Genomic DNA, 9,173 nt, shown 5'->3' on the forward strand with positions numbered 1-9,173 from the left:
AAAGACCAAAGGTAAACGTTTCTTTTCTTTCTTTTTTTTTTATTATAATATTTTTTCTTATTGTATTAAAATTGCATTAAACCAAACCTTTTTTAAAGCACTGTGTTGTGTTGCTATGTTCAGGATAAATGTAAAGGAGGTTCAGTTTTTAATCCTCATGCACTGTGTTCTGATATTGAGAAAGTCCATGATCCAGAAGCTCATCATATTTTCTAATATGTTTTCCAATTCTTTGTACTTAACTGATTATTTAATAAAACGGTTTAAAATGAAGCTGCTTGTGTTGACATTTACGGGGGAAATTTTTTTTATACATGATGTAAGATGATATTATTAATCTTTCTGACTCTGTGCTACATTTTCTGTAGTTCTCTACAGACTGATAAAAATGTTCCATGTGGAAAGGTTTTTTGTGATTGTTTGGCCAGTAATAAACAACCAACCAGTAGACACTGTCTTAATGTAGGCATTTTACTGAAAAAAAAAAAAATCATAACATTCTGTGCATTCCAGTGGATATGAAAGGGTTAAAAAAATAGTTTAAACAAAGCCTTGAATACTCTTTTATGATTAGTGATAGTCACGTATGAAAGGCACACCCCCATTTACTGTGGCCATGAGACGTCACCCTTCCAGTGAGGATTTGTCCAACTAAATTATAAATGCAGCTCATCCGTTTTGCTTACTGCTCATCTAAACGAAATCAACCACATTGTGTATGCTCTTAGCATTTTTACTGCTGAATAGATCAATGGATCCAGTTTTTCCTTTACTGCATGTGGTAATGGCCATTCTTAATTTTTCAAGAGCTAATTTAACTACTTGTAACCTACAAGGACATCCACTATATCCACAGCTGTGGAATGATGGAGATATCATAATTGGAGGTATTTTCCCCTTACACAATTATTGGGAGATCACAGATTTGTCCTATTCGGTCACTCCACCTCCACTGAAGTGCATGAGGTAAGAAATATAAGAAAGGTACAGTATTACACAAGAAATTGGACAATTATGTATTTTGATTGAGTTTCATGACCCCAAAATAACAACTCAGTGATTGAACTCATTAAGATGAACTAATATTAAAACACTCTAATCTCAAATAATATTTTATTTATTTTATTTTATTTTATTTTTGACAAGTCTTGATTTCACAGCCTTACAGTCTTCACTGACCCTGATTTTTGCAATAGAGGAGATCAATAACAGTTCATTGTTATTGCCTGGAATCACGTTGGGCTACAAGATATATGACACATGTAGTTCTGCATCACTGGGGGTCAAAATGGCTATGGCTCTTGTGAATGGATATGACAACTCAATCTCGAGTGAGCCCTGTACAAAGCCAGCGCAGGTGCAAGCCATAATAGGTGAGGCATACTCATCAGTGTCGATGGCTATAGCGATGAGTATTGGACCTTTCAGCATTCCTCAAGTAAGTATTTAATCATTAGCAATTAATAATATTAGACAAAAACATTTATTTTACTCACATTTTGTTTTATGTACCATTTTAGATCAGTTATTTTTCTACCTGTAAGTGTCTCAGTGACAAAAGGAAATACCCTTCCTTTCTGCGCACTATCCCTAGCGACTACTTCCAGAGCAAAGCACTGGCAGAGATGGTCAGTCACTTTGGCTGGACTTGGGTGGGAGCGATAAAAAGAGATGATGATTATGGTAACAGTGGGATGGCTGCATTTACTGAAGTTGCAGAACGATTGGGCATATGCATAGAGTATTCCCTACCATTTTTTAAAACATACTCCAAAGAAAGAGTACTGCATATTGTCGACCAGGTCAAAAGTGCCACGTCTCGGGTGATTGTGGCGTTTCTAGGCACTCGTGAGCTGGAGATCTTGCTTCATGTTTTCTTTGAGCACAACATCACTGGATTCCAGTGGGTAGGAACAGAGGGTTGGATCTCTGATTCAGAACTTGCCAAACTTGACAAGAGCAAAATATTACAAGGAGCCATTGGGCTAGCCATTCCTAAAACAAAGGTTACAGGTCTAAAAGACTTCTTTCTAGAAGTAAGGCCGCTAAAATCTTCAGGCAATGTCATTTTTAAAGAATTCTGGGAGACTCTCTTTAAGTGTAAATATACAAATCAGAGTAATTCAGTGAACATAGCAGTGTGCACAGGAGAGGAGAAATTGTCTGAGGTGGAAGACATATACAGTGACGTTTCCCTAATGCCTATTTACAGTAATGTGTATAAAGGAGTATATGCTATTGCACAGACCCTCCATAACTTTCTCGGGTGTAACAAAACATGTCCTACGAAAACTCAGCCTGATTCTCTCACAGTGAGTCAGCAATTTTTTAAATTCTTGTTTTTGCATTAAGGCCTAAGAGCTTTGACATATACATGTAACTGTAAGCAGGCAAATATTAAAACACTATGAATAACAAGAACAACTTTATGATGTTAACAACCTTTAACTAAAAATGGTAATTAAAATATAGACTCTGATGTGTCTTAACAGTTTCTACAGCACCTTAAAATGGTGCATTTCAAAAGCAAAGACGGTGAAGAAGTTTATTTTGATGAAAATGGTGACCCTCCTGCAAAATATGAAATAATAAACTGGCAAGTAAACAGAGACTATAAACATGAACTTGTGACTGTTGGACTTTATGACTCTTCTGTGTCTTTTCGGGAGCATCTAATGATAAATATGACTCATATTTTGTGGGCACAGAACAACACTAAGGTGAGGAAAAAGGAATTCTCTACATGGGTTACAATAAAAAAGCTCCTCTTAAAAAGTGAGTACTTGCAACGTGTAATTAAGTTCTTTCTTTATCAAAGGTGCCAAAATCTGTGTGTAGTGAAAGCTGTCCTCCTGGCACAAGGAAAGCTGTACAGAAAGGAAAACCTATCTGCTGTTTCGACTGCATACCGTGTGCTGAAGGAGAGATCAGTAATATGACAGGTACCAAGAACCCCAAAGAGTAAACGAATATGAAGTTTACAACATTATAATGTCTTTAAGTTTAGTCTTAAATCCTGATTTAATTCCTTATTACAGGAACTGCTTCAGAATTTACCAAAAACTCATGTTCTTTCCTACTCTACAGATTCTATTACCTGTGAACAATGCCAGCAGGATTACTGGTCTAATCCTCAGAAAGATGAGTGTGTAAAGAAAGAAATTGAATATCTTTCTTATGAGGAAACCATGGGAATTTTACTGACAGCAGCTTCTATTCTTGGTGCATTGGTGACGATGATAATAACAATGATATTATTTAAATATAGAAGTACCCCAATAGTCAAAGCCAACAACTCTGAGCTGAGCTTCCTGCTGCTCTTCTCTCTGACTCTGTGCTTCCTCTGTTCACTTACTTTCATTGGTCAGCCCTCTGATTGGTCCTGTATGCTGCGCCACACAGCGTTTGGGATCACCTTTGTCCTCTGTATCTCCTGTGTTCTGGGAAAAACAGTAGTGGTGTTAATGGCCTTCAGGGCTACACTTCCAGGAAGTAATGTCATGAAATGGTTTGGGCCTCCACAACAGAGACTCAGTGTACTCGCCTTCACTCTTGTACAGGTCATTATTTGTGTACTTTGGTTAATAATATCCCCACCTTTCCCCTTTAAAAATCTAAAGCGCTCAAAGGAAAAGATCATTCTAGAATGCCATTTGGGATCAGCCTTAGGTTTCTGGGCTGTACTGGGTTATATAGGACTTTTAGCACTGTTGTGTTTTATCTTGGCTTTTCTGGCCCGGAAATTGCCCGATAACTTTAACGAAGCCAAATTCATCACATTCAGCATGCTGATATTCTGTGCAGTTTGGATCACATTTATTCCTGCTTATGTCAGTTCACCTGGAAAATTCACTGTAGCTGTAGAGATATTTGCCATTTTAGCATCAAGCTTTGGTTTATTATTCTGCATATTTTTCCCAAAGTGTTACATAATCATACTGAAACCAGAAAAGAATAACAAGAAACAACTTATGGGTAAAATACCAGGTAGTTGAGCCAGTACTGTAGGTTCATTTACATTTGTGGCTATCTGCTTTGTTTTTTTTGGACTTTCAAGTTGCTGTGTATTTTTGCATTAGTTGGGCCATCATGAGTCACCACTGATCACCTTCAATGTACCTGTTCATTGGCACAGATTACACAAATCCCTAGAGCTGCACTCCAGTGACGGACATTTTCAAAATGTACTTTAGCTGTTGTTTTGTTGATTGTAGAAAGAAACTGTCCCCACAATCATTATATACAGAAACTCCTGTAGGTGTCGGTGTTAAGAACTATGATGGCCATAGCATTTGATTGACATAATTTTCATCTTCATCGATCCATTCAGTGAATCCTTATTGTCATCCTGGAAAGGACGACTCCTGACAGGATATAAATGTTCCCATATAGGATTCAGAATAAGTTTTATGAAGACCATCCCCTTTATGAAGACAACTGCAACTAGATCATAAAAAATAAAGAGTAAAACAGAATATTGCCACAGTGTTACCCATGATTAATATGATTTGTTAGATTTGTCCCCCTAATTTTATGGACATTTCTTGACGATAGGTAATAGGAATAAGCTATATCAACTGAATAATCCATAGAAACTAGATAACCAGAACTTTGGTCCAGCTGCTGCAATAGGCCTCTTGAGAGCAGGGAAGCTACCAGAACAGACAAAAAAAAAAAAAAAAAAAGACCCTTCTAAAATATCCATTATTGGGTCCCTGTGCAAGGCCCTAAACCATCTCTATACTCCAGTTGTGCATGTTCTGATGGCTCATGATGGCTGACACTGTGCTCTGACCACAGAACATATTGTTGGGATATTGGGATATGTGAAGAAAATAATTTCACTGTGCTGTAATGTATATGTGACAATAATAAAAGCCTTTTCTTATTATGCTTACTGTAATAAGCTGATAACTGATATCTTGGGTATATGACTAGAACAGATGTATAAAGATAGATGTATTAATTATAAGGGTTAGGAGTATCCAAAAGACTATATAAAGAACATTGCACATAATATGTTAAATAACATGGTACTAATGACAAAAAATGAAAATAAATAAATAAACACATTTATTATGTCAGTGAGCCCTACCTGTTTGTGATGCTCATATTTGAAAGTTCCACGACTGCAGGGGATTTCTAAATACATCTGTATTAATACATCTTTACATCATACAGGTTTAACTGATGTTTCTGATATTTCCCTGAATACTTTGATGGAATCTGTATTTACTCATGCACTTGTGCTATGTAGGGCTAACGTCAAGCCTGCAAGGAGAGCTGGCCTATTCACATCAGTTAGAAAAGTGAAAATGTGTCCTGTTTGGTTATATAAACTCCAAATGTAGTGCACGATCTTAGTTAAAATGCAAGGAAGCATTCAGAAAATTAGTACATTTGTGTTCTTTTAAACAATGCTAATTTTAGGTACAGTATACATCACCAGGTTTTTGCTTAATTTTTTGTATTGCTGTCATTATTCTGAATAAGACAAGAAATAGCCGTTGTTTCCTGGTGAGACACAGGAAGAGCCTGCATACATATGAATTGGTTCATATGTCCACCACAAGTTTCTGGAATCTGCATCAGATAAAAATGTATGATGAAAAAATTAAATGAAAGCCGTTCAAAAAAAGAAGCTAGCCTCGTACTCGTAAAGTCAAAATTCCAACAAAATGGCTGTAATACGTTTTTGATTGATTGTGAAATATGTCAACTTACGCACCACCAGATGTTTTTACCACAAAAATGTTGATCACTCAATAAATTATTATATATAAACTGGAATTACTGTAATATATTACATGGAATATTGCCAGTCCTCCAGCAGATGGTAGCAAGTCACTTTTGGTAGTCAGGAAATATGATGTAAAAATGCATTGACTTCAGAAAGATGATAAAGATCATCGATATCAAATGTTCCGTTTCTGTCTCTGTTAATCCACTTCAACGTTATACAACACAAACCTATTAAATATCTAATCCACTCCATGAAATCCACCATAGTTCCTACTAGAAGATAAGTCATTTGGCTTTCCGCATATTTTATTATTTTTTTCTTTTTTTTCTTTTTTACTTCTATTATTATCTGTGTATTTTTTTCTATATTAGTAGTTGTTATCTTTTGAAATAGCAGATATAAATGATTTTGTAGGTAGCCTCACTGGCCGAGAGGCCAAGGATATATGCACAAATATGAAAGAGACAATAAATAATACTTGATGTAAAGCATTATTAGTACTTGTATTATAAGTACAAGAAATCAACTGAATAGTTAATAATAAATCTTATTCTCTGATCATTTTACAACATTATCTAATGTATAAACACTGATAATTGTAAAACTAAATACAATCTGTCTAATTAAATAAATGCACAGAAATCTTTCATTAAAAATAAATCATGTGGCTAAATTGTGAGGAACCAAAAACCATAGGTGAAACAGAAGGACCCATTGTCACATGTCACACCTCCATTATCTTCAGCCCACTAGTGCATCATTACTTTAGAGGATTTGTATTTCCAAATGTATAAATACCAGAACTCTTTCCATCTCACTTGGCTGAATCTTTGTTCCTACCACATTGTGCTCTTCATCTCCACCTGAACATTTTTAAATGCATGGAGCCTGTTTTTACATTCCTACATATGGTAATAGCCATAATTAATTTTTCCACAGCTAAAGAGAGTGTGTGTAGTCTGCAAGGAGAGCCTGTATACCCACAGTTATGGAAAAATGGTGATATTATTGTTGGAGGAATTTTCCCATTTCATAGCAGTTGGGAAATCCGAGACTTATCCTACGTGTCGATGCCACCTCCACTAAAATGCATGAGGTAAGCAGCATAAGTGTATTATTAATGACCCAAAGAGCAGCAAGGTCCAAGGTTTTATTTTAAACTATCCCTGTCTTTCTCTGTGTTTTCATTTATTAAGTCTTGATTTCAGAGCTTTCCAGTATTCACAGGCATTGATATTTGCAGTAGAAGAGATCAACAACAGTTCTTCATTACTGCCTGGTGTTTCACTGGGTTACAAGATCTATGACACGTGTAGCTCCATGGCAAGAGGGGTAAAAGTGGCACTGGAACTGATTAATGGAAATGAGAAATCAGAATCAAACGAGAACTGTACAAAGCCAGCCCAGGTACAAGCCATAATAGGAGACACAGCCTCATCACCATGCATGGCCATTGCAAAAAGTATTGGCCCCTTTAGCATCCCTATTGTAAGTATTTATTTCATTATTTATTGGCAGTGTAATGATTTTTGTGATTTTGTTATGCTTTATCTATATGGTTAAGCTCTGAATATACATAATACCTAATGTGCCTCTGTGTGTCGATCTCTCTAGATCAGCCACTATGCCACTTGCGAGTGCCTCAGTGACAAAATGAAATATCCGTCATTTCTGCGCACTATTCCGAGTGATTATCATCAAAGCAGAGCCCTGGCAGAGATGGTCAAACACTTTGGTTGGACCTGGGTGGGAGCAATAAGAACTGATGATGATTATGGGAACAGTGGAATGGCCACTTTCTCTAAAGTTGCACAACAACTGGGTGTCTGCTTAGAATACTCACTTCCATTTTTTCGAACCTACTCACAAGAAAAAGTGCTGAGAATTGTGGAGCAAATCAAAAGCTCCACTTCTCGAGTGATCGTGGCTTTTCTTGCTCACTGGGACTTGGAGATCTTGCTTCATGTGTTTTTTGAGCACAACATCACTGGATATCAGTGGGTAGGAACAGAGGGTTGGATCTCTGATTCTGCTGTAGCCACATTAGACAAGCACAATATTCTGCAAGGAGCCATAGGGCTAGCTATACCCAAAACAAAGGTGATGGGTCTAAAGGACTTCATTCTAGATATAAATCCATTGAAATCTGCAGGAAGTGAAATTTTTATTAAATTCTGGGAGGCTATGTTTAAGTGTAAGTACCCTACTCAGAATGATTCTGCAGATATAAAAATTTGCACAGGCAATGAGCAACTGTCTGATATAGAAAACACATTCACAGACATGTCACTGCTGCCTATTTTCAACAACGTCTATAAGGGTGTGTATGCTGTTGCCTATACCCTACATGGCCTTCTTGACTGCAAACAAACATGTCCATCAAAAAAGCAACCTGATCCTCTTACAGTGAGTTCAAACTGTCTTTTAATCATTTGGTCAAACCAATATGTCACACACACACACATAGCATTCACAGAATTCGGCAATTTAGTACTATTCATAAATATACAAATCCATATTGGCTTCTTAGTGTAGCATATTTTGTTTTTGTAACATTTTTAATTGTGTGTCCGATTCATTAGTTTCTGGAACACCTAAAAAAAGTGCGTTTTGAAACTAGTGAGGGAGAAGAAGTTTATTTTGATGTAAATGGTGACCCGGCTGCAAAATATGACGTAATAAACTGGCAAACAAATAAGGAACATCAACATGTGTTCGGCACCGTTGGCCGCTATGACTCATCTTTTCCTGTTCATGAGCGATTGAATGTAAATATGTCCTCAATTACGTGGGCACACAATACCAATAAGGTGTGTACACTCAATGTGATTTCTATAAAGAATGTATTTGCAAAAATATTATCACTGTGAGTAATAATACATTTGTAAGTAATTATGCTTATGGTTTCCTGGATTATAGATACCGATATCGGTGTGTAGTGAGAGCTGTCCTCCTGGCACAAGGAAAGCTGTACAGAAAGGAAAACCCATGTGCTGTTTCGACTGCATACCATGTGCTGAAGGAGAGATCAGTAATATAACAGGTAAAATAGGAACAGGAGAAAATATGTAAATTACCTAATAATGAATTGGAACTTTATTCTTAGGAACATTTTTTTTAACTGTCAATAAATGATGCCCCATTTTTAGAACATTTTTGTGTGCTCTAACCCTATTACAGATTCAATTGCATGCGATCAATGCCAACAAGAGTATTGGTCAAATCCTCACAGGGATGCCTGTGTCAAGAAGGAAATCGAATATCTGTCTTATGATGAAATTATGGGAATTTTACTAACAACTATTTCTGCCATTGGTACATTTATGACTGTAATAATAGCAATCATATTCTTTAAATATAAAAATACCCCAATAGTCAGGGCCAATAACTCTGAGCTGAGCTTCCTGCTGCTCTTTGCATTGGCTCTGTG

At 36.5% G+C, this 9,173-nt stretch overlaps 2 protein-coding genes across 2 annotated transcripts in view; both read left to right on the forward strand.

Moving 5' to 3' along the window:
• Window positions 1–751: 751 nt before the first annotated feature.
• LOC113652702 (extracellular calcium-sensing receptor-like) lies at window positions 752–3,995 on the forward strand. Its single transcript, XM_027161943.1, has 6 exons — window positions 752–966; window positions 1,147–1,438; window positions 1,521–2,312; window positions 2,493–2,720; window positions 2,819–2,942; window positions 3,088–3,995. The coding sequence occupies exons 1-6, from the start codon at window positions 752–754 to the stop codon at window positions 3,993–3,995; spliced, it is 2,559 nt and encodes an 852-aa protein (XP_027017744.1).
• Window positions 3,996–6,624: 2,629 nt separating this feature from the next.
• Window positions 6,625–9,173, forward strand: part of LOC113652646 (extracellular calcium-sensing receptor-like) — a 3,210-nt gene continuing 661 nt past the window's right edge. The window contains exons 1-6 of the mRNA XM_027161851.2: window positions 6,625–6,839; window positions 6,940–7,231; window positions 7,358–8,149; window positions 8,326–8,553; window positions 8,663–8,786; window positions 8,924–9,173. The exon at window positions 8,924–9,173 is cut by the window's right edge and continues 661 nt beyond it. Coding sequence (XP_027017652.2) covers window positions 6,625–6,839; window positions 6,940–7,231; window positions 7,358–8,149; window positions 8,326–8,553; window positions 8,663–8,786; window positions 8,924–9,173 — 1,901 coding nt within the window. The remainder of the gene's footprint in view (window positions 6,840–6,939; window positions 7,232–7,357; window positions 8,150–8,325; window positions 8,554–8,662; window positions 8,787–8,923) is intronic.

This window comes from Tachysurus fulvidraco, chromosome 13 (assembly GCF_022655615.1).
Source record: "Tachysurus fulvidraco isolate hzauxx_2018 chromosome 13, HZAU_PFXX_2.0, whole genome shotgun sequence".
Taxonomy (NCBI): Eukaryota; Metazoa; Chordata; class Actinopteri; order Siluriformes; family Bagridae; genus Tachysurus; species Tachysurus fulvidraco.

What these genes read in the sequence shown, in the direction of transcription:
- LOC113652702 (XM_027161943.1), top strand. Translation starts at nt 752, where the DNA reads ATGGATCCAGTTTTTCCTTTACTGCATGTGGTAATGGCCATTCTTAAT. An exon ending in CCTCCACTGAAGTGCATGAG is followed by an intron (nt 967 to 1,146) that starts GTAAGAAATATA and finishes ATTTTTGACAAG; the next exon opens with TCTTGATTTCACAGCCTTAC. An exon ending in GACCTTTCAGCATTCCTCAA is followed by an intron (nt 1,439 to 1,520) that starts GTAAGTATTTAA and finishes GTACCATTTTAG; the next exon opens with ATCAGTTATTTTTCTACCTG.